This window comes from Octodon degus, unplaced genomic scaffold (assembly GCF_000260255.1).
Source record: "Octodon degus isolate 3935 unplaced genomic scaffold, OctDeg1.0 scaffold00003, whole genome shotgun sequence".
In the NCBI taxonomy this organism is placed as follows: Eukaryota; Metazoa; Chordata; class Mammalia; order Rodentia; family Octodontidae; genus Octodon; species Octodon degus.
This window is the reverse complement of record NW_004524579.1, coordinates 23714639-23736511: the sequence shown is the minus strand read 5'-3', so window position 1 is coordinate 23736511 and position 21873 is coordinate 23714639. Positions and strand designations below refer to the sequence as shown.

Here is a 21873-nt window from a genome sequence, read left to right as displayed (position 1 = left end):
TCTTGCTGAGATGTATATTTTGGTCAAATTCTCAACGGAATTACTGGAACCTACCCTTAAGCCTGCGGGGTCCTGAAGAGGGGCCCCTAGAATCGTCCAACTGGGGCTGCCGCAGTTACATGACTCACCTTCGCAGGGGACTTAGGTGTCAGGATGGCAGGCTCTCTCCCAAGGGTGGGGCAGGGGCGGGGGTTGGTATGTCATTTTTTCCTGGCGACGATTTCCGCAGAAACAAGGCATTTGCGTTGCATTTCTGTGATTATTTTTCCTGGCGTACACTCTTAAATACAGAATGCTTCTGAGGGTAGTGGCTTACTAAATAAAGCTTTTGGGGACCATGGTACCCGAAGGCAGCCAGCTGCCTGACCTAGGATTTGCGAATAGTTCCAAAGGTGAGACAAGGTCCCAGGGTCTCAGTGACAACAGGATCTTGGACAAACGATCGCAAGCTTTATAGAGGATGGGGGAGGGGGCAGAGTGGAGAGAAGCAGTGCTGATGAGGGCCTGGAGTCCCTGAATTTCTGCCCTGCATGAGTTGGGCTCCGGGCGCGGGCAGGCAGCTCCGCAGGCCATTAGCATGCAGGAGCTGCGCGCGCTGTCCTTGACGGGCTGCCCGACTGACCTTGCTGCGCTTTCTCTGGAGAAATCTCTAGGAGCGCGCGAGGACGCGACCGCGGCGCTGACTCAGTGCCCTGCAAGCCGCATGCAAATGTTCCTACCCTGCAAACCTGGCTCCGTAGCCAGGCTTCCCCTTCTTACCCCCTTTTTCATTCCAAGATTCAAACCTTGCATTTTCCACTCCACCCTTCCCCCTTTTTACGGACGCTTGTCGTTAGAACGACCGTCCGGGTGTTTTTCTCCCCACCTCTCAACAGCAGAACTAAAGGCCAACCTTCGCGCTCTCTCGCTGCGCGGGGGGTTAGACGTGGCCCACACCAGGCAAACCGCGAGTGCTGGCCTTTGGTGATCCAGCGCCAGGAGGAGGGGGCGGTACGCGCAGGAGCGCACGGGCGGACCCGGCCTGGCCAGATCCCCATTGGCCGCCACCTCTGCGGGGAGGGGCAGCCCCGGGACTCCGGCACCTGCTGTCGCCCCGCCCGGGGGAATCGACTGCTGCCCCGCACGGCGCTGAGAGGTAAAGACAGCGGCGGGAAGGCCTGAGAGCCCCGGGTGCGCTCCTCGTGTTTGGCCCTGTCCAGTCGCGACCGCGGCTCCACAGACTTTCCAATGACCCGTGCTCCGACTGCGCTACCCGGAAACTTTGCTCTGCGAAGTCCGCCCCACGCTGACCGCGCTGTGACTGTGCTGGTCTGCCGCGCGCCCTCCGGGGCCCAGGAATCCCGCGCGTGATTGCTGGGCCGCCCGGCACCCTGCGTCCACGGCGCCCCACCGCGAGGATGCGCTACGCAGACCCCTCGGCCAACCGGGATTTGTTGGGGAACCGAACTTTGCTCTTCATTTTCATCTGCGCTTTCGCGTTGGTGACCTTGCTCCAACAGATTCTGTATGGCAGGAACTACATCAAGAGGTAAGAAAGTCCTGGGGAGGGGACGCGAGGGGCTTGCGGGCGACCGCTGGTGACCATAGCCGCAGAGTCCCCAGGGGCCAATGGCTGTAGGATCTACGCCTAGCCCCAAGCACCCTGCATCAGGCTTGGGTCCTGGTGCTGCGAGGGGCATCTCAGCTGTGGGCGGCAAGAGAGCTCCTGCTCATCTTTGGCTGGGGACCCGGACAACTTCGTTCTGCTCTAAAAAATCAAGAGCAATTTGGGATTCTAAGCAACCAAGCTGACATGTCTATTTAAATTCCAGGAGCTGGCGGCAAGGATCCTCTGTGTTTCCCAAACCTATAATTCCGTGGCCACTTGGTAGTAGCCTGAACGCTCAAAATTTGGTACATTTTTTTGTTTTGTTTATAAACCTGACGGGTACTACGTTTTTGTGGAGCCTTGAGAAGGGGAGCATTTATCTCCACAAGAGCCTCTGCTTGGGTGTGGGTGGCAGCCGGCTATGATGATGCATTGGGATAGTGAATTCTCTGTCCCATAGCCTCTGGGTCTGTGAACCCACAACCTGATCCATTCTGAAGAAGATGGCTCTTTCTCATCTTTAAGGCCCAAGATCAGAGCTGTGCAAAAGTTGTAACCCCCTTACTCCACCCCACCCACCAGAAAACTGTGGGAAGACAAAAGGCAATCGGAGGTGTCACTCAGAAGGTCCTGCAAAGCCTCAGTCTCTGAAATGCAGTCTACACTGAAATGCCAGCCACCTCTTGAAGGTCTTCTGGCTTGGGGGCTATACTGCTGGTGACTCGCACCCTACTGCTAGGCGGGGGCTCTAGGTTGCCTGTATACCAGAACTCTTGGTAGACAGAGCACCCTCCCCATGCACATACACTCTTTGGGGGCAGTTCTTCACTGTCCTGTCTCCCCACCTGCATTATAGGCAGGGAAATATCTCTCTAGCTGTGTACCCCCCCTCTAAAACTTCCATATAATAGAACAGTTGTTCTTTATCCATCCTTTGGGGTCTTTTTCATTGGCATGTTCTCCCAATCTGGCCTCCCCTGTAGACTTGCCCACAGTTGGAAAGCTAAGCAATTGAGTTATTCCCCTCTTTGTAACACCTCCCATCCACCCCCAGAGCTAGGGAAGGTAAGACAAGGTGTCCCTTGTCCCATGCATTTATTTCTAGTCAGTCACTGCTCTTGACCTTCCCAGAGGGCCTTCTTTCCTAGTTGGTGGCAGCTCATGTGTTCTGTGAGTTGTGAGTGGCTTTAAAGACATTTTTAGAATATCCTGGTCTGTTGGGTTTTACTAGACCCCTGCCTTCTGTTTTAGTGGCTGTTGTCCTGGACATGATCTTGTGCAAGGACAGAGAGGTCCCAGAATCAGCCCAACTTCAGCTCTTCAGGCCTATGGCCTACTGCTGTCTTGCTACTTTCCCCATGAGGTAGTTCTGGGCTCAGACATCTTTTTCCTTCTGGGGCTGCCAGAACTCCTGCCTGGCCAATAGCAGAGGTATCAGTACCAGGGCAAATGCCAGCTGCCCCACTGCTTGTTGGCTCTCACAAGCTCTGCCTAGTCTCAGGTGGAAGGACCAGCTGCCTGGAGCCCAGCAGGTGTACCAACTGCTACCCATCCTTCCCTTGGAGATCCTGACCCTCCAAATCACACTGATACCACCTTGTTTTAGAGTCAGCTTAGTCTGACCAAATAAGTACAATTTATATGTGCTGATTCTGGAAAAAAAAAAAAAAAAAGCCCCAGATGTAAAAAAGATGATAATGTATTATAGCACTCAAGGGGTTTGGAGTCCTTTTTGGGAAATAAAATGGATATAAAAGATGAGAAATAAGTGTAAAATTGTCTGAGAAGATAGGCATTGGTGAGATGGAGGAGTTAGAGAAGACTATCTGGAGGGGTGACATTTGCATGGAGGAGGACATGTGAACATATACAATGGAAGGAGTAGGACTAGAGGGGCAAAGGTGCAGGCATGGCACCAACTTGCCTCATCTCTCTCACACTTGCACTGCTGCATGTGGCTCAATCATTGGTTAGTCCTTCAGGCAGGCTTCTGCCATCTTGAATCCCATTGTGGCTGCCACATCACTTGCATGCAAATATTTGCTTACCTATCTTATGTCCTAAGCATAACTTAATTGTAGTGAACTAATTCCAAGGGATTATTGGTGTGTTTCTTACCCAGGGATCTCAGTCCTATGTTCTTCAACCAGAGGCCACTGAATCACTAAAAGGCCATTGGAATGCAGATTTCTGGACCCTGGGTCTCACTCTGGGGTGTGATCTTGTAACCTGCCTCTTTAGCAGGACCCCAGATGACCTTTAATTAGCTCCCCCTGTTACTCTGAGATCCATGGTTCTCTATTGAGGGGAATTCTTATCCTAGGCAATGTGCAGAGGCAGTTTTGGTTGTCATGTGCTACTGGCATCAAATGGGAAGAGGCCAGAGGTACTGCAAAGATCCTCCAATGTACATCGTGGTCTCCCCCCACCTCTGAGAATTATTTAGCCCCAAATGTCAGTGGTGCCAATGCTGAGAAGTGCTGCTTTAGACAAGAAGGTATGGTGTGCCTGGCATGTAATAAGTCCCTAGTACATACAGATAATGAATAAAGATTGTACGTGGGCATAGGTATGTGTCTGCGTTGTGCATACACAGGGGCTCTCATACACAAGAGGAGACATAGGGAAAGGTGGGCTGGATGGTGTGTGTAAAGAAGTGGGCAGCTCCAACCATGATCAGAAGCCCCAGTGAAGTGCTCGAAAGCGTGAGAACATCATAAGTTTATTTCAGTAGGCCATAGGGGAGACATAGTGATCCTTGAGGAGAGTAATGACATGATAAAAGCCTTTAGAAAGGAGGATATCTGGGTCTTGTACAGGAAGGGATAAAGGGGAGAGAGACTGGGAGGCATTACCACCGGCCTATAAAAACAGAAGTTGTTTCTAGGAGTGGATCCACTTTAGAGCCAGGGGATTCCTGAAGACTAAAGTGATGCAAACCCCAGAGGCAAAGGGGTGGCAGGGTTTTCCAGTGAGAGCTTTTCCAGATTGCTGTTGAGGGAAGCGGGAGATGTGAGACAGGTGTGTAAAGCAGGTACCTTTATGTCTTTGGGCCCTTGATCTCTCACTGGGCTATGGAGAGTATACTTCTGAGAAGGTCCATGATGATCAGCTGGAACTTCGGGGATCTAGTTTGGGCAGGTGGGGGTGGGGAGTAGGTGGTGCTGATGGCTTAGGGCTCCTGGAATTTCTTCTGGAGAATGCATACACTATGTCAATTAGAAGGAAAATACATGGAACAAAGCTTTGAAGATTGCCCGCAATGACCTTGGCCTCCTTTCCATTCCCAATTGAACAAATACTTATGAAGATTTACTATATACTGAGCACTAGCTTAGATGCTGAGGGTGAAGTGTGTTCAAGACAGACACAGGCCAAGTCTGGGGCTGTTGGAAAGACAGAAAGACACATGACTCCAAGGGGATACATGCCTAGCAGGATGGACAAGGGACTTTAAGGACAGGAATGAGAGAGCCACAGTGAATCAGTGTGCTTCAGGGTGCATGAAGGCGTTCCAGAGAGATCTCAAAGAAAGAATGATCCATAGTCATAGATGGAAGGAGAAGGAAAGAAGGGATGAAACTCAGTTTCAGCAAGGAGTGAGGTATACTGGAGGAGCTGAGTCTTCTGCCTGTCATGGTTTGGGGTTTCTGCAAGGCAAACAACATAGTACAGGACATGTTTTATAATATTGGTTTATAAGGAATAACCCAAGAATCATATACAAATGCAGGAAATCTATCCACACACTAAATACTAAAGACTCCAGCTAAGGGCCTGGATCCTGGCATCCTGTGTGAGTCCAGCTGAAAACCTAGAGCTCGTAACAATGCCTGTCAAGTCCGACTGGATCCTAGAACCCACAACAAAGTCTCATGCAGGCCCACTTCATGAATCTGTGCTGGAAAGGCCCTAAGGTCAGTGGTGGAAACTAGGAAGTCTATACCAATGAGAAAAAGGATCTGTGCTAGCAAGCTGAGGGATCTGAACTAGAACTAGGGAACAACACTCAAGGTAAGCACCAGAGCTGCCCCCAAAATACTACAGCCACCCACCCTCAGCAACAGTGAGGTCCCTAGCTCCTCCAGCAATGAGGAAAGCCAAGTTCTTCATGAGGCTGCGCAGTGCACCATTTTCCCCTCTGGAGCCAGGAAGTGATACTCAAGATGAAGACCAAAGCTCCTCCAGAGTTCATTGGGAAAGCCAGCATGGTAAGGCCCTTCAGCAGAACAGCCCAAGAGAACCAACAGCTCCAGCAGCTTCTCCTGTTCTGCCTTTGTGCTGCTGGCAACAATCCTCAGGTGGCCCTCCTGCACCGAGCACCACACTAGTTTAATTCAGCTGGGTATAATAAATTGACCACCAGTTAGAAATCCACTACACTGCCTCATGCATTAAACCTGTGGATGAGGCAGATGGGCAGAGTGTGGCAGAAGGAGCAGGTCAGAACAAAAACTCCCAAGCCTAATTATGGATGTGCTGGGATGCAGGAAGGCCACCATGGGGATCTATGCAGCACCTCTTTGGAATGAGTTTAGGGGATGTAGATGGGAAAGATCCAGGCTAGCAATGTGGACTTTGCTGTCACTATCCATTGAAGTCAGTGCCTTGGGAATTCTTATGATTTTATTTTTCAAAATTATATTTTTGTTTTTTTGAAACAAGGTTTCACTATGTAGTTCAGGCAGGCCTTGAGCTCGTTTTGTAGCTTAGGCTGGCCTCAAACTCACAACAATCCTCCTGCCTCAGCCTCCTGAGTGCTGGGATTACAGGTGTGTACCACCATGTCTGGTAGTTCTTATGGTTTTAATGCCCCGTAAGAAATATATTTGGGGATCAGCAAGAGAGCTTAGCAGACTAAGTGCCTACTTAGGCAAGTGCAGATGCCAGGGTTTGATCCCCAACACCACATGCCATGCCAGCCCTGCCCCTGGGTGCGCTGAGCCAGTCACCAAGTCGGGCATGGCATGGTGGTGTGCACCTGTAATATCAGCACTGGGGAGACTGAAAACAGGAGGATCACGACAAGTCTGAGCTGCTCAGTGAGACTCCGTATCAAGTACATAAACAAAAAGAAACACATTTGGAAAACTCCACCAAGAGACTTCTAGATTTATTTTAAAAATTCAGTAATGTAACTGGATGCAAAGTCAACACTCAGAAATCAATAGCATTTCTGTACACAAATAACAAATTCACTGAGAGAGAAATTAGGGAAACATCTCAGTTACCTTTCTTATTGATGAGACAAGAATACCAGATGCCCATTGTTAAGGGAGGAAAGGTTTAGTTAGCTCAGAGTTTGTAGAGGTTTCAGTCCATAATTGGCTGACTCCAAGGCAAGAAGCTTGACAGACAGAACAGTTCATGGCACCCTTAATCCTAGTACCCTTAAGTGTAGCGTTGCACCATGAATCAAGTCCAGCATCACACATTCAAGATCCAGCCACCTCTGAAAAAAAGCCCCATCCATGACTTCATGAGGCTTTCAGAAGACACCCAGAAACCAGCCATAACAGGAAACTACATCTTTCACGATAACATAAAAAAGTAATACTTAGGAATCAATCTAATGAAGGAAGTAAAAGACCTTACATTGAAAATTAAAATACTAAAAAACAAGAAAAAAAGACAAACCCTAAAATCTCTGAAAAAGGAGATTGAAGAGTGCAAATAGATCCCTTGTCCTTGGGTAGGAAGAGTTAATATAGTGAAAATAGCTATACTTCTAAAGCTGGTAGATTTAATGTAATCTCAATCAAAATACCAACAGCACACCTCACAGAATTAGAGAAAACAAACCTAAAATTCACTTGGAACTAGAAGACATGTAGAATAGCAAAAGCAAGTGTGGGCAACAAAGGCACAGCAAAAGGGCATCACAATCCCTGATTAGAAATTGTACTAAAAGGTTACTGTGATGAAAACAGCATGGTGCCGACAAAAAGAAAGAATGAAAAAGAAAAAGAAAGAAAGAAAAGACCTGAGGATCGATAGAAGAAATTAAAAACTGCAGAAACAACTCCAAGCACACTTAGCCACCTTGTCTTTGACAAAGGGGCTAATTGTACTGGAAAAACTGGCTTTCCACGTGTTGAACATTAAAACTAGATCCATGTCTCTCATCATTTACTAAACTAAAATTTAAATGGATCAAACATATAAATAATTAAAACAGAAACACTAAATCTGCTGGAAGATAGAATAGGTAGAACTCTTGAAGATGTAGATGTAGGCGGAAACCCTGATTGCACAGAAAATATCACCAAGAATCAACAACTGGAATCTCATTAAAAATCTTTTGCATAGCAAAAGAAACCATTAACAGTGTGAGGAGACAATGTACAAAGTGAGGGAGAAAAAAATTTGCCAACTGTTCCTCAGGCAAAAGACTAGAATATATAAAGAACTCAAAATTATTAGACCCCCAAATTAAAAAATCCAATCCAAAAATGGACATCTGAAATGAACAGACACTTCTCAGATGAAGAAGTATAAATGACAAAGACATATATGAAAGAAAATGTTCAACATCACTGGTCATTTGAGAGCTGCAAATTAAAACAGCACTGAGATTTGATCACACCCCAGAAAGAATGGCTGTTATCACGAAATCAACCAATAGCAAATGCTGGTGGGGGTGTGAGGAAAAAAGAACCCTTCCCCACTGTTGGTGGGAGCGTAGACCAGTGCCACCACTGTGGAAATCAGTGTGGAGGTTACTTAGGAAAGTAAAACAAGAGGTTCCATTTGATCCAGTTATTCTCCTTTTTGGTATCTTCCCAAAAGAATTAAAAGCATCATACCACAATGATACGTGTGCATCCATGTTTATGACAGCACAGTTTGTAATAGCTAAATCTTGAACACATCCCAAATACTCATCAACTGATGAGTAGATAAAGAAGATACGGTTTCTGTGTACAGTGGAGTACTACTCAGCCATAACAGGATAAACTTGAGACATTTGTAGATAAATAGATGCGTCACTAGACTCTTAAGTGAAACAAATTGGACATAAATGTTTACTATTGCATTGTTTCTCTGATGTGAGAAACCAAATGTGTAAATAAGGACTGAAATGTAAAATGGATATTGTCAAATAGCAAGAAAATGTTCAAGTGTGAAGGGGAAAAAGAGAGGGGGGAAAGGAAGGAAGAGAAAAAGAGAAGGAAGAAAAAATGAAAACAAAGCTTTTGTAAATAAGGAGGGGAAAAGTGACTGAAGGAAAGGAAGGGGAATGGGGAAGAAAGGGAGTCAAGATATGTCATGTCTGGGTACAAATTCCCTATAATGAATGTGATGATTATATACATCTAAAATATGCCAATAGAATTATTATTATTATTATTATTACCATTCTATTTGGTATAGGGTCTCACAATGCAGCTTGGGCTCCTAGTGATCCTTCTGTTTTCAGCCTCCCCAGCACTGGGATTACACGCATGTGCCACCACACCTGGACTCTGGCCAGTTTAGCGTGCCTGGAGGTGGGGCCAGCATGGCATATGGTGCTGGGATCAACTCCTGGTCCCTGTGCTTGCCTAAACAGGCACTTAGTCTGCTGAGCTATCTTGCTGGCCCAGAATTACTTTTTTAAAAGAAGAAAATATATATTTGGGGAACAACAAACATTTTGTGAAATAACATTTGGTCTTATGAAAAATCTCCTCTAATATTTTCTATTCTATTTCATCAAAACTTTTCACTTTCTTTAAGAAAATACAGCATAATATGACTCAAACTTAAAAAAGAAAGAACTCCAGACACAGGTTACAAATATGGATGAACCTTGAGGACATCATACTAAGTGAGATAATCCAGGCACAAAAGGATAAATACTGTAGGACCCCACTGAAATACCGTGTGAAGCATTTAAGAGTTGTCAAATTCATAAGGACAAGAAGTAGAGAGACGGTTGCCAGAGGCTAGGAGGGAACTGGGGCGCTATCACTTCACAGCAGAGACTTTCAGTGGGGAGGCTGCCAGAGCCCTGGGATGGCTGGTGGGGACGGCAGCACCATAGTGTAAGTGAACTTAGTGCCACCGAACTGTGCACTTAAGGTGGCTGAAATAGTGAAACTGCCTTGTGGATTATTACAGAAGTTTAATAAAAATCTGAAAACAATCTACTAAATTTGATTTGACAGCCCATTTGGTGTAAGCCTTTAGAAAAGCACTGACCTATGTGGTGGGTGGGGTGGGGTGGGGCTGATTGATGCATCTTCCATAACAGGTGTGATACTGGGTTTGATCCCCAGCATCAACATTTTCTTTTAAAAATAGTAAATACATTAAAATACTCATCTGCATGATGGGGTTGGATGCAGTCACCAGGAAAGAGCAGGAAAATGATGGTGGTCAGCACATAGGAGAGAGCCGTGATGAATGCCTCACTTGCTGAATTAGAGAGGAGTTGACTTAGGCACCAAGTCTGACAAAGACGAGAGAAATGAGGAGATCCCTTCCACACCCATCCTCTGGGATGGAACACAGGGCCTCCCCACGGAGCTGTCCTCAGCCCTTTTTCAACTTCATTTATTTTGAGATAGGGTCTCACTAAGTTGCTATGTTGCTCAGGGTAGGTTTAAACTTGCCATCCTCCTACCTCAGCCTCTTAAAGCACTGGGATTACAGGCATGTACCCTTGAGATTTTGCTTATTCATTCTACAACTCATGAATGTTAGAGTTTCACGTTTTTGTTGCTTGTGAATAATGCTGTTAGGAGCAATTTTGTTTCATGGATGTATGTTTTATTTCTCCTAGGTTTATGTCTTTGAGGAGCGTTGCTAAGTCATATGGCAACTCTATATTTACCATTTGAGAAGTTGTCAGGTTGTTTCCCAAAATGGTTACATCATTTTAGATTTTTTTTTTTTTTTTCGGGAACTGGGGATTGAACCCAGGCCCTTGGGCTTGCCAGGGAAGCGCTTATTCTACTGAGCCATCTCCCTGGCCCGAGCCATGATATTTCTGAAAACACTGCCTAACACATGATCACAAAGATTTATGCCTATGTTTTCTTAGAGTTTTATAGTTTTAGGTCTTATATTGAAGTATTTTATGCATTTTGAGTTACTTTTTGCATATGGCTTGATAAATCTTGATTGTAAAGACAATGCCAGAGAAGCCTTACCAGTGAAAATATTTGCCTAGGTTTTTTTTTTAGAGTAGATATCTTCTAATAGATAAAAAAATTTCATACACTTCTTACAGTGTGTTAAATGCTTTTGTTGGAATCTCAATTTTGTTAGGTGCTTTTTGTACATCTATTGGATGATCCATAGTTTGTCTTCTTTAATATTTTGATGTGGTAAATTCCATTAACAGATATTCAATGTATAATTTTAGGGCTAAAACTAGCTTGTTTGTTGTATATTATTTGTTTTATGTGGTGTAAGAGCTCATTGACTGTTAATTTTAGTTAGGCTTATATCTTTTCAGTGATCCTGGCACGTGATTTTCTTTTCCAGCTGTCTTTCTGTGGTTCTAAAACAAATCTTGTAGCATGGACTGGAAGTGTTCCCTTTGCATGTCTCTTGGATCGTTTTTGAGACTATGTACTCTGACAGTGTGGTAGAACCTCGCCTGTGCAGCCATTGCACTGCACTTTTTGTAATGGAAAGATAGAGCTGGAGATGTAGCTCCTTGGCACAGTGCCTGCCTGGCAAGGCAAGTGCAAAGTCCTGAGTTCGATTTCTGGTGAGCCAGCCAGCTAGCCAGACAGACAGACAGACTGAGTTACTAACCCTTTTCTTTAGTGGTTGTAAAAATATTTAGAATTTGTGTTCATTGAATTTTGGTAAATTATATTTTTCTAGAAATGAAAACTTTTTTTTTTGTTTACACGTAAGTCCAGAAATCTAACCGTATACAACCTTGTAGCAGGACAGTCCTGCAACATTCCTTTTCCTGTCTCCTGCCTTGTACAGCAAATAACCACTAGGAAGAGAGTATGCAATGTGTTAATTATTGAAACTGTCATACCAATTTGGTTTGAAGTTGTCTTATTGCTATTTGTCTTTCAATAAAATTATGGGAAAAAATAAAATAAAATAAACCATAAAAAAACTTTTTTTCATACTGGAAATTGAACTCATAACATCATGCTTGCCAGGCAGGTGCTGTGCTGCTGAGCTATATCCCCAGCCCTATTTTCCTAGAAATTAAAAATGCAGAAGTATTGGCATCACATTCATCATAATGTCTATTACATCTCTGTTGTATCTATAGTTGTTGCCCCCCTTTAGTGCATATCATTGTTTACTTATCTTTTCCCTATATTATAAAACTGTGTTTGTTAAGTGATCAGAATTTGGCTTTGTTGATTTTCTCTTGATACTTGCTATATTACTAATTCTTCTGCTATGGATTTATTCTGTCATTCTTTTCCTAACTTTTCATGTTAGATATCTCTTTAAATATCATTTTTTCTTATACTACAATATAAACATTTAAAGCAATAAAACTATCTTTAAATTTTCTTTTATTCCTTCAGCTTGGGGCTGATGGATGTGAGTAGCAACTCAAATCATTTTTATTTGCTGTGTTCCACATACTAGTCTGTCTTATGTATTAGCATGCTGTTGTGTTTTTGTATTTGTAGTATTGGGGAGTAAACCAAGGCTCTTTGCCCAGAACTATACCCCCAGCCCTTTATTTCTTTTTTATTTTGAGACACAGTTTTGCTAAGTTCCCCAGGCTGGGTTCAAGCTGTTGATCCTACTATTTCAGCCTCCCACAGTACTAGGATTCTAGGCATGTGCTACCATCCCTGATTATACTGAATTCTTTTTTTTTTTTTTTTTTTTTTTTTTTTTTTTTTTGTGGAACCGGGGATTGAACTCAGACCTTTGCACTTGCCAGACAAGCACTTATCCTACTGAGCCATCTCCCCCGGCCTGATACTGAATTCTTATAACAGCAAATAATTATGATGCTCATTTGGTATATGAGGAAACTGAGGCCAAATGAGATTGAGTAATTTGTTCATGGTCTGCCAGAAGTATTTTTTTTCTCTTTTTCTATTTTTTTCTCTCTTTTCCTTCCTTCCCTTCTTCCTTTGTTTTTATGAAAAAAAAATTTTTTTTTGGTTTAAGCTGGTCTTGTACTCACTATGTACCCTTGGCTGGCCTCAAACTTGGAGATCCTCCTGACACAGCTTCCTTAGTGCTGGGATTACAGATGTGTGCTACCCCACTTGGCTCAGAAGTGCCTTCATATACTTAATTTTAAGTATTTTCCAATTCCTATCTTGGCTTACTTTCTAATCCATACATTTGGAAATGTTTGAAAATTTCATTGATTTTCTTTTTTTGTTTTTTTTTTTTTTTTCAGGTATTTTCCTCTTTTATTTCCTTTCGGCTTTGATTAACTCAAAGGTATTATGGTGAGAAAACATGATATTTATGATTCTAACTACCCTTTACAACATTTGGATGTCTTTCCATTTATGTACATTGTAACCAACATGTAATTATAATTTTTTTTTTTTTTTCGGACCGGGGATTGAACTCAGGACCTTGTGCTTGCCAGGCAGGTGCTTATGCCACTGAGCTATATCCCTGGCCCCTATGTAATTATAATTTTATAGCCAATCTGACCATCTTTGTCTTTTACTCAGGAAATTTAGTGTATTTACATTTATTGTGATTACTGATAACTAAGGATTTGTTTCTACCACCATATTTTTTTCTTTTCACATAAGCCATTTTTTTTCCTCTCTTCTGGCTTTAGAATGATTTGTGTTTTCTTGGCTTTAGAAGGAAGTTTCTTGTGCAGCTGTCTGCCTTGTGTAGTACTGTGGCCCACACAAGAGGCATAGAGCTGATGTCCGTAGGGTAGCTCCTGGCTCAGAACTCACCTACTATTTCTTTCCTTGCCAGATTGTTCATCCACTTAAGAAGGTACTTCAGAGATGCTTTAATTGCTATTTCAGTGTTTTGTAGTGGGATGCTGCAGACTGATTGAGTTCCTTGGAAAGCAGACCAAGCCAGAGATTAGAGTGCAGGGTACTTACTACTTGAGGGATCAATACCTGAGAAAGGGAGAAGAAAGATATGATTGGGCAGAGGGAGAAAGTGAGCTGCTGTGCAGTCCCAGATAGGCCTCAGCTGGCCCCATACAGAGCTTTAGAGCTGGGCTGGCCCTTCAGACCTTCACGCTTGCCCAGTTGGGATGTTGAGGTCAAGCCTTTATACCGCCAAGTGGATCAGTCTATCAGTGGATGAGAGTTGTCACTGGAAAGGGCATGACTTTGGGAGAAATGGCTCTCCTCCCCTGAGTCAACTCCAAGAGAGGGCTGTAATTTGAGGTCTGTTAGCTTCTTTCAGCTTCTCCAGCAGGTAGAGAAGAAACTCTCCCTTCTCAAAAGGGGATAATAGAGGTGTATAGAGGGCTTCTCAGTCTGCCATTTTTAATTTTAATTTTAATTTTTAATTTTTAATTTTTAATGTATTTGGTTGTTACAGGGTCTTACTACACAGTTTGGACTCATAGTGATCCTCCTGTTTTCAGCCTCCCCAGCACTGGGATTACAGGCATGGGCCACTATACCTGGACTCTGGCTGGCTCAGCCTGCCCTGGGGGCAGAGCTGGCGCAGCATGTGGTGCTGGTGTCAAACCTTGGCTCCTGCACTTGCCTAAGTTTGCCTAAGCAGGCGCTTTAGTCTGCTGAGCTATCTCATTGGCCCAGTCTGCCATTTTTCAGAAGTGAAAACCCTTGAGTAGATCTGTTTTCTGGTTCTTCTCCAGACCAAAATCTTACCTCTGTGCCTGAAGCCCATCCAGAAAGTCTATCTGGCCAGCCTTGGGTCCTTAACATGCATGGTATCTGTCCTAACTGTGCTTTACCAGTGCTATTTACCCACTTTCTATTCCTTCCTGGTTACATTCCAGTCCAAATCCAGCCTCGTTTTCCATTTCAAGCCATGTTCTTTCTTGCCTCTGCATTCCTAAGCACCCAGGCTGTCTTTACTAAGCACACTCTGCCCTGTTGCTTTCTATGCAGTTGCACCATGGATAGGAGCTAGGCAGGGCCTATTTGGTCCTGTCCTAAGTGCAGGTGACCCTCCCCTTTCCAGCTGTCCTCCTTCCACACCTCCAGGGTGCAGATCTGGGCTGCCTCGCGTGGCTAGTGCAGGCATAGGCTGGAGGATATGAAATGAGGTCAGGGAAAAGAACAGCCTGACTTTGTGCTGCTCTCCGGTGTGCATCCAAAGGCTTTCCCCTCTGTGCCAGCTCCCCACCACCCACAAAGCCAGCTGTTCCACTGCCCTAAGACACAGGTATTGCCCAGGAGATTGGGACTGTGGCGTCCTGGAAGATTATCCAGAGTACAGCTATTCAGGGGGAGAGTGCCCTAGAAAGGAGAAAGGACGTGAGCAGACTGCACCTGGGGTAAGCATGGGGCTGCCTAGACAACTGCTTTTCCTGCTGCAGGGCTAAATCCAGAGTAAGCCTAGGGGGGGCCAGGGAGATGGCTCAGCAGAATAAGCACTTCCCTGGTAAGAGTAAGGGCCTGAGTTCAATCCCTGGTTCTGCAAAAATAAATAAATAAATAAACAAATAAATAAATAGTGACAGAGTAAGCCTAGGTAAGGGAATGAGGAATAAAATTTAAGGAGCCTCTCTCCGAGGTGTCAGCCCTTTGCTTGCATGAGCCTGAGAGTTGAGAGTCTCTTTAAATGCCATGTCCTGACCCGCTGCAGTCTCCCTCTAATCTTGCCCTGACCCAGTGTGTGTCTAGCCCTGCACAAGACTGAGAATGGCTGTTTTCCATCCCTTCCCCAAAGTCCCTTGGGGACATAGTGATACCCATTTATTCCTGGATTTCATTTCTTCCTTCTTGCCCATCTCTCTCCAATCTATTTCTTTTTGACACTTGTTCTTTCCAGGGAAATTTTACCCCTTAGAGGATTTAACTTCTCTTTGACATCCGAGTGCACTCACTTTGTAACTGTTTTTTTTTTTTTTAAATGTATTTAGTAGAGGATCTACAGGTCTCACTACACAGATCAGATTTATAGTGATTTTCCTATTTTCAGCCTCCCCAGCACTGAGATTATAGGCGCAGGCCACACTTGCCCAGTATCAATTGCTGCCTCAGCATGGCCCAGGGGCGGAGATCAGCCCCTGCATCTGCCTAAGCAGGCACTTTAATCCACTGAGCTGTCTGGCCAGCCCTCCCAATTAAAACCCTACCAGTTATTCTGAGGGTGGCACTCCAGACAGACTTACACACACATACAGGAAACATCAGGCAGTACCATGAATTATTAATATTTAGCTGGGTTGGTGGTACATGCCTGTAATCCTAGTACAGAGGAGGCTGAGGCAGGAAGATTGCTTCAAATTCAAGCCCAGATTGAGCTGCATAGTGAGTTTAAGGCCAAAGAATATATACAGTTAACATTTACTATGGGCTCATGAGCCAGGCTCTAATTTAAGCAGATAATCCTAAATGGGGGTTATTTCATCATAAAATCTTATTTAATCTCATTAAATCTTCATCATACTCCTATGGAATAGATAGTCTTCCTCCCTTATTACTTGGGTGCTAGGCAACTTGCATGGAGTCACGGTTTGTAAAAGCCTTGTAAAAAACATAAAAGATGTTTTAGTTATCTCTGAATTCTCAGATGCTAGCACAGTGCCTGACATTGGGTGCTGAATGAATGGATTCAGTCCAAAGGAATCCCAAAACTTTTCCCCAACAATTGACAAACGTTTATTAAACACCCACTCAGCTTTGTACTGAAAGAGGGAGGATGTTACCAAAGAATGGTTAAATGTGAAGCATGCCCTTAAGGAATTTACAGAACACTTAATGAGACAAAATGAAAATTTGTCAGGCAGTATAAATTAGCTCATTGTTGCGTGGCATAACCTATAAATGGTGCAGCTTTCAGACGGGAGGTTAATGAGGACAGTGAGAGTAGCCAGGTGGGATGTAATGGAAGTTTTTGTAGAACAGGCAGGTGTTAGAGACTGGCTTTGGGGGTACCTGGAGGACAGGTTGAAGTGTTAAGAAGAACAGGGAGTAGAAACTATTAAAGGTTTTCAACTATCTTTTCATGTGCCCGGTGCTCAATGCAATTAACTGATGACCTTTTTGATCTCAGTTTAGTCTTACGTGGTTGAAATGGGTGAACAAGGTGTCTTTTCTCTCCAATCACAAGGCCTGGTATTCCAGGAGAGTGGCTCTGGGCTAGGTTTTTATAGGAATGGATAGGTTTTGCAGAGTCCTGGATTCGAGGGGATAGAAATAAGTCAGTAAAGTCAGGAGATGCATGGAGGATACTGGGGATTATTGGGAGAATAAGATGCCCCTGTGCTATCTGCAGCCTGCAGTTACATTAGATGGGTGCTGCTTGTGTGTGCTTGTGTCATCTCTGGGCAAAGGAAGCCCAGGTGCCCACACCTCCCTTTAGCAGCCAGCAGCTCACCCTTCCTTCCAGCAGATCAAAGGAGCAGGACTTCCTGGGATCACTCCTGGTGTTTCTGGGAACAACCACAACACTCAGAAGGCTTAAGGGAGGCAGGGATTCCTAGGTGCTTTCTTTCTCCATGTCAGTCTGGGCTGCTGTCATCCTTGTAAGTCAAGGTTATCCTCTCAGTCCCTCTTTCACCATCATGCCTGTGGACTAAACATTCCCACAGCCTCCGGCCTCTCTCCAGGCCCCTCTACCTGGTGTAGGCACCATTCTGCATGCCACTGTCAGGCCTCTCTTCCTTCAGGTTGGTTAATAGGTTCATTAATTCTTTAACTCATGCAGCAAAATGCATTAAGTGACCTTTCTGTTTTTAGTAACCTTTATGTGCTAACTTTGTGTTACCAGAGTTTTAGGGCAAAAGCTCCATCTCGGGGGTTCTGGAAGACCAGACTTAGCCATCATCCCAGAGTGCCGGTCAAAGAGGCAGATGGTAATACAGCATAGGAAAGACGCTTTCACCAGCAGGGCTATGCCACAGAGTCTAGAGTTTCAAGACCTGCCTTCCTGGGACTGACAGAAATCTTGAGGTTTTATAGAAGGGGGTGGGGGAAAGGCAAGGATTGGAGGCTTGCATAGCTGGAGAGTTGACATAGTGGGGCAGGGGAGGGAATTCTAGTCATCTGTGTTCCATGAGGTTCCATAAGGTAACTCCAGAGAGTTGAGGTGGCAGCCCGGTTCCCTTGAGATGACCACTCCTATTTGAGGAGGTGGCCTCAGCATGAAGTAGTCTGTTTGGCTGTGTCTTTCCTGGACTCAGGGGTAACCACAGGTTTAGGGCAGTGAACAGGTTTCCAGGCTCCACTCCTGGGGTTCTGCATGGGACGTTGTAAAAGCTGGCAGTTGAATGTCCCTACAAATCTTGGAAATGCCTTACCTTGGTGGCTTCAATCTCAAAGCAGGACAACATAAGGTAGGTAAATTTAGGCCTAATAAACTTTATATTGCTAGCTTTTAGAAAACATTCCTCAAGTGATTAATAAGCCTATGTGCGAAGCTTAGCAGGGAGCTGACCCAAAGTTCTAAGGTAAAAACAAAACATAAAATGAAGACAGAGATCCCAAGTCTTGTCTTGCTTTGCTATTGATGGGGCATCTGCAGGCCAAGCCTCTAAGTCCCTGTTATATTTGCATTGCTCAGTGAAAGGAACAGTTAATGCTTATTTTGTTTGATCAACTTTGTTTGCCTGTGTCTGATAATCTGAGCAATTGCTTTTAAGATAACAATATACAAACCATTGTTAATTTCCTATCATCTTGCTTTGAAATTTTGTATCATTTTTTTCTTTTCTCCCTTCAAAAAAAATATATATAATATAATATAATATAATATATATATATATATATATATATATATATATATTTGCACTGCCCAATGGGATAAGCACTAGCCCATGTGGCTCCTGGGTACTGGAAACAAGACCAGGCTCTATTGACATGTGCTATATATGAGTATAAAATACGCATGGATTTCAAAGACACAGTACAAAGGATATAACATATTTCATTAATTTTAATATTATTTATATGTAGCAATGATACTATTTTGAATATATTGATTAAATAAACTATTATTCAATTTAATCTTACATATTCCTTTTCACTTTTTCAGATCTTTTTGAGAATTATAGGCAGCTATAAGAAATAACACAGAAAGAATCTGTATGCCATCCCCTTAATTTTCCTGAAAGGTAACATCTTTCCAAACAATATAGTACAACATCATAACTAGGAAGACAATAGTGATGTAATCCATCAGTCTTCTTCAGATTCCCCTAGTTTTATATGCATTTATTTGTTAGTGTATATATTTCCTTCTGTATAATTTAATATATGTATTTTTACTTTCTCACAATGTGGTTTCCAGAAAAATTCAAATTACACATGTGACTCCTGGTGTATTTGTATTGTGTGGTGCTGTCTAGTCATTAGTATCTGAGATGAATCAAATATGTTGCTTTTAAGGAGTTCTGATGGGAAGTGTTTCAAATATCTATGAAAATTCTACCTTAGATGCCATTTGCCAAGATTCTTGCTCATTACTGCCAGAGTTGGGAGACTGAGAAGCCCCTAGGGTCTTGGGCTGTGTAGGAGACTATACACTTGCTCTGCTGGGAACAGAGTGGAGGCTCGGACCCAACCACCCAGCTGCCGCCTGTCTAACTCCTCTGTCTACCATTCCCTTCTACTCCTCTGCAGAGGCTAATAGGCTGCCTTGGTGCTCACAGGGCCCAGGTAAGGAACCACTGGACAAGGTTAGGATTTGAGCAGGCCCAAAAGGAAGAGGAACAGATTTTGGCATAGAGCATCAGAGCAGCAACTCCAGATGTATTGTTTGTGAAGGCTGCTGTAACAAGCACACACAATAGGCGGCTTTAAAGTGCTCACCGTTCTAGCAGCTGCAAGTCGGAGTCACAATGTCAGCAGAATGGGGTCATTCCGATGCTACTACAGGGAATCTGTTCTGTATCTCTTCCCTGCTTTGGGGGTTTGCTGGTCATCTTTGGTGTTCCTTGCCTAGAAGATCTCTGCCTCCAACTGTAGTGCCAATCTCCCTTATGTCTCAGTATCCAAATTTCCCTATGTTCAAGGACACTAGGAAGGTTGGATGAGAGGCCCACTCTACTCCAGCATGATCTCATCTTACTGTATCTGCAAGGGCCCCAATTCAGAATAAGGTCAAATTCATTGGTATTTTAACATGTGAGCTCTGGTTAGAAGACACAATTCAACCCAAAACAGTGGAAGTAGCAGGAGCCCGGATGAGAGATGGTGCGGTTGAAGTTGTGCTGTGCTGGGACCTGCAGGTTTGGGGAGGAATACGGGTACTAATCTCAGATATGCACATGCAGAATCTAGGGCATGAAATAAGGAGAAACAGTACTTAGGGTAGAGCTCTGGCAGAGAGAGTAGTTAGAAGAGATGCTTGAGAACCTCCTTCATGTTCACAGCACTCGAGTGCCCTCAGGAAGATAGGGGCCTTCTCTGGGACCTGAGTGCAGGGGAAAGCTGGAGGGCTGATGTATGCGCTGTCTGTCCCCATAACACCTGTGGCTCCCTGTAGACAGCCCCTCCTTGCTTTGAATGTTGAGCAAGTATTTAACAAAGAGTAGTTAGAAGGGGTGTGGCAGTATTGAATGACCCAATTGCTCACGTGTGGGCCTGGCCAGGAGGTGAGCTATGGGTGCTGAATAGAAAGAGGGGAGAGGGCATTAGATATCTGGAAGGCCAGGCATGGGGAGGTTGACTGTGAGGAACCCAGGCTCCCATTGTAGGCTGCAGGTAATGCCTGGTCTTGGAGCCCAGTGTGGAACTGGTTCTGTGTCTCTAGTAGCACCATGGGCATTGTCTCCTCCTGTGTCTTGGCACTGTAGTCCCCACCACAAGGCTCTGCAGAACCTGTGGCTTTAGGATTCAGGATACTGCCCTCTCACCAGAACCTAGGGCTCAGGGCTGGAGTTTAGGGCTTTTGAGGGAGCCTGTGTTCTGCTGCCTGTGGAGCTTCCATCTGCTGTGGTGTCTCTGCTTGCTCCTCACATCTGCATCTTTCCCTCCGTAGGCAGGGAGCCCACAGCTCCTACCCTGCAGCACCTTTTCTTTTGCCCAAGGTGAAAGCCCCTCCCCTGGTGAAAGAAACCACTTTCCTCCTCCACTGATGTTCTCTTGGGGGGTGTTAGTGTCTGAAGCTTCACAGGAAAATCATGAGGCAGTAGTCAGGGAGGAGCAAGACAGGCCATGGATAGGAACCTGGTGATTATGGTATCAGTCCCCTGGAAACTGCAGCTGGCAGCTAGGGACACTTCTGCCTCAGTCTGGGTGGAGATACCCTCTGGCTCTTCCTGTGGCCATGGAGGGGGTGGGAGGCTGGATGGGGGCAAGGGATTGGGGTGAGCCAAGCCCAGATATCAGATGCCAGGTGGCCCTGTGGAGCTCTGTCCTCCCCAGATGAAATTGCCCCATGACCCCCAGGAGAACTTCAAGAGAGTACAGAGAGGTGACACTGCTCTTGGGACCTGGTGCTGCACCACTCACTGCCCATCCTGCTTGTCAACCCCATCCGTGCACCTCAGGTCTGTGCAGGCATCATCCTCCCTGATGTTCTTCTCTAGAAACTGCTTCACCATCGGGGCCGGGGAGATGGCTCAGTGGAATAAGCACTTGCCTGGCAAGCGTAAAGGTCTGAGTTCAATCCCCGGTTCCACCAAAAAAAAAAAAAAAAAAAAAGAAACTGCTTCACCATCCCTACCAGTCCTGCCCTCCACGCTGTGTGGAACGCATGGCGCCATACTCCAAGCTCCTTATCTCCCCTTCCTCTTCTTCTTTTTCACCCCCACAGTGTATGTCACCCTCTGGCACATTACATATTTTGTTGTCTATTAAGTGATTGCTTTTATCAGTCAGCTTTTCATTCCTAGGACAAAATATCTGACATGCACCTCCTACAGAAGGAGAGACTCATTTTGGCTCACACCTCCAGAGGTTTTAGTCCGTGGTGGGCTGGACCCAAGGAAGGGACATCATTGTGGGAGGGCCCTGTGGAGGAAGGAGCTCACATGGAGCTAGGGAGCAGAGCAAAAGCCAGAGGACCAGAGAAACGCTCTGGACTGATTCAGCCCATTGCTGAGCAGTGGGCCTTTTGTAGGACATTTTAGGTCAAACCTTAGCACTGTTACCATACCCACCCCTGCTAGAAGAAATTAAATGCCATTGGGCCAGGGCCTTTTTTTGTTTGTTCATTGTTGACCAAGCCTGGTGTGGTGGTTTTATAAATGTAGCATAATATAATAAAATATT

At 44.8% G+C, this 21873-nt stretch overlaps 1 protein-coding gene across 3 annotated transcripts in view; it reads left to right on the top strand.

Annotated features, from left to right (window-relative positions):
* Window positions 1–1109: 1109 nt before the first annotated feature.
* Window positions 1110–21873, top strand: part of St8sia5 (ST8 alpha-N-acetyl-neuraminide alpha-2,8-sialyltransferase 5) — a 79034-nt gene continuing 58270 nt past the window's right edge. The window contains exon 1 of one of the 3 annotated variants that reach the window (XM_004623625.2): window positions 1110–1528. In XM_004623625.2, the coding sequence (XP_004623682.1) occupies window positions 1398–1528 (131 nt within the window). In that variant the 5' untranslated portion in view covers window positions 1110–1397. The remainder of the gene's footprint in view (window positions 1529–21873) is intronic. The other 2 variants (XM_023714615.1, XM_004623626.1) reach the window with 2 other exon arrangements.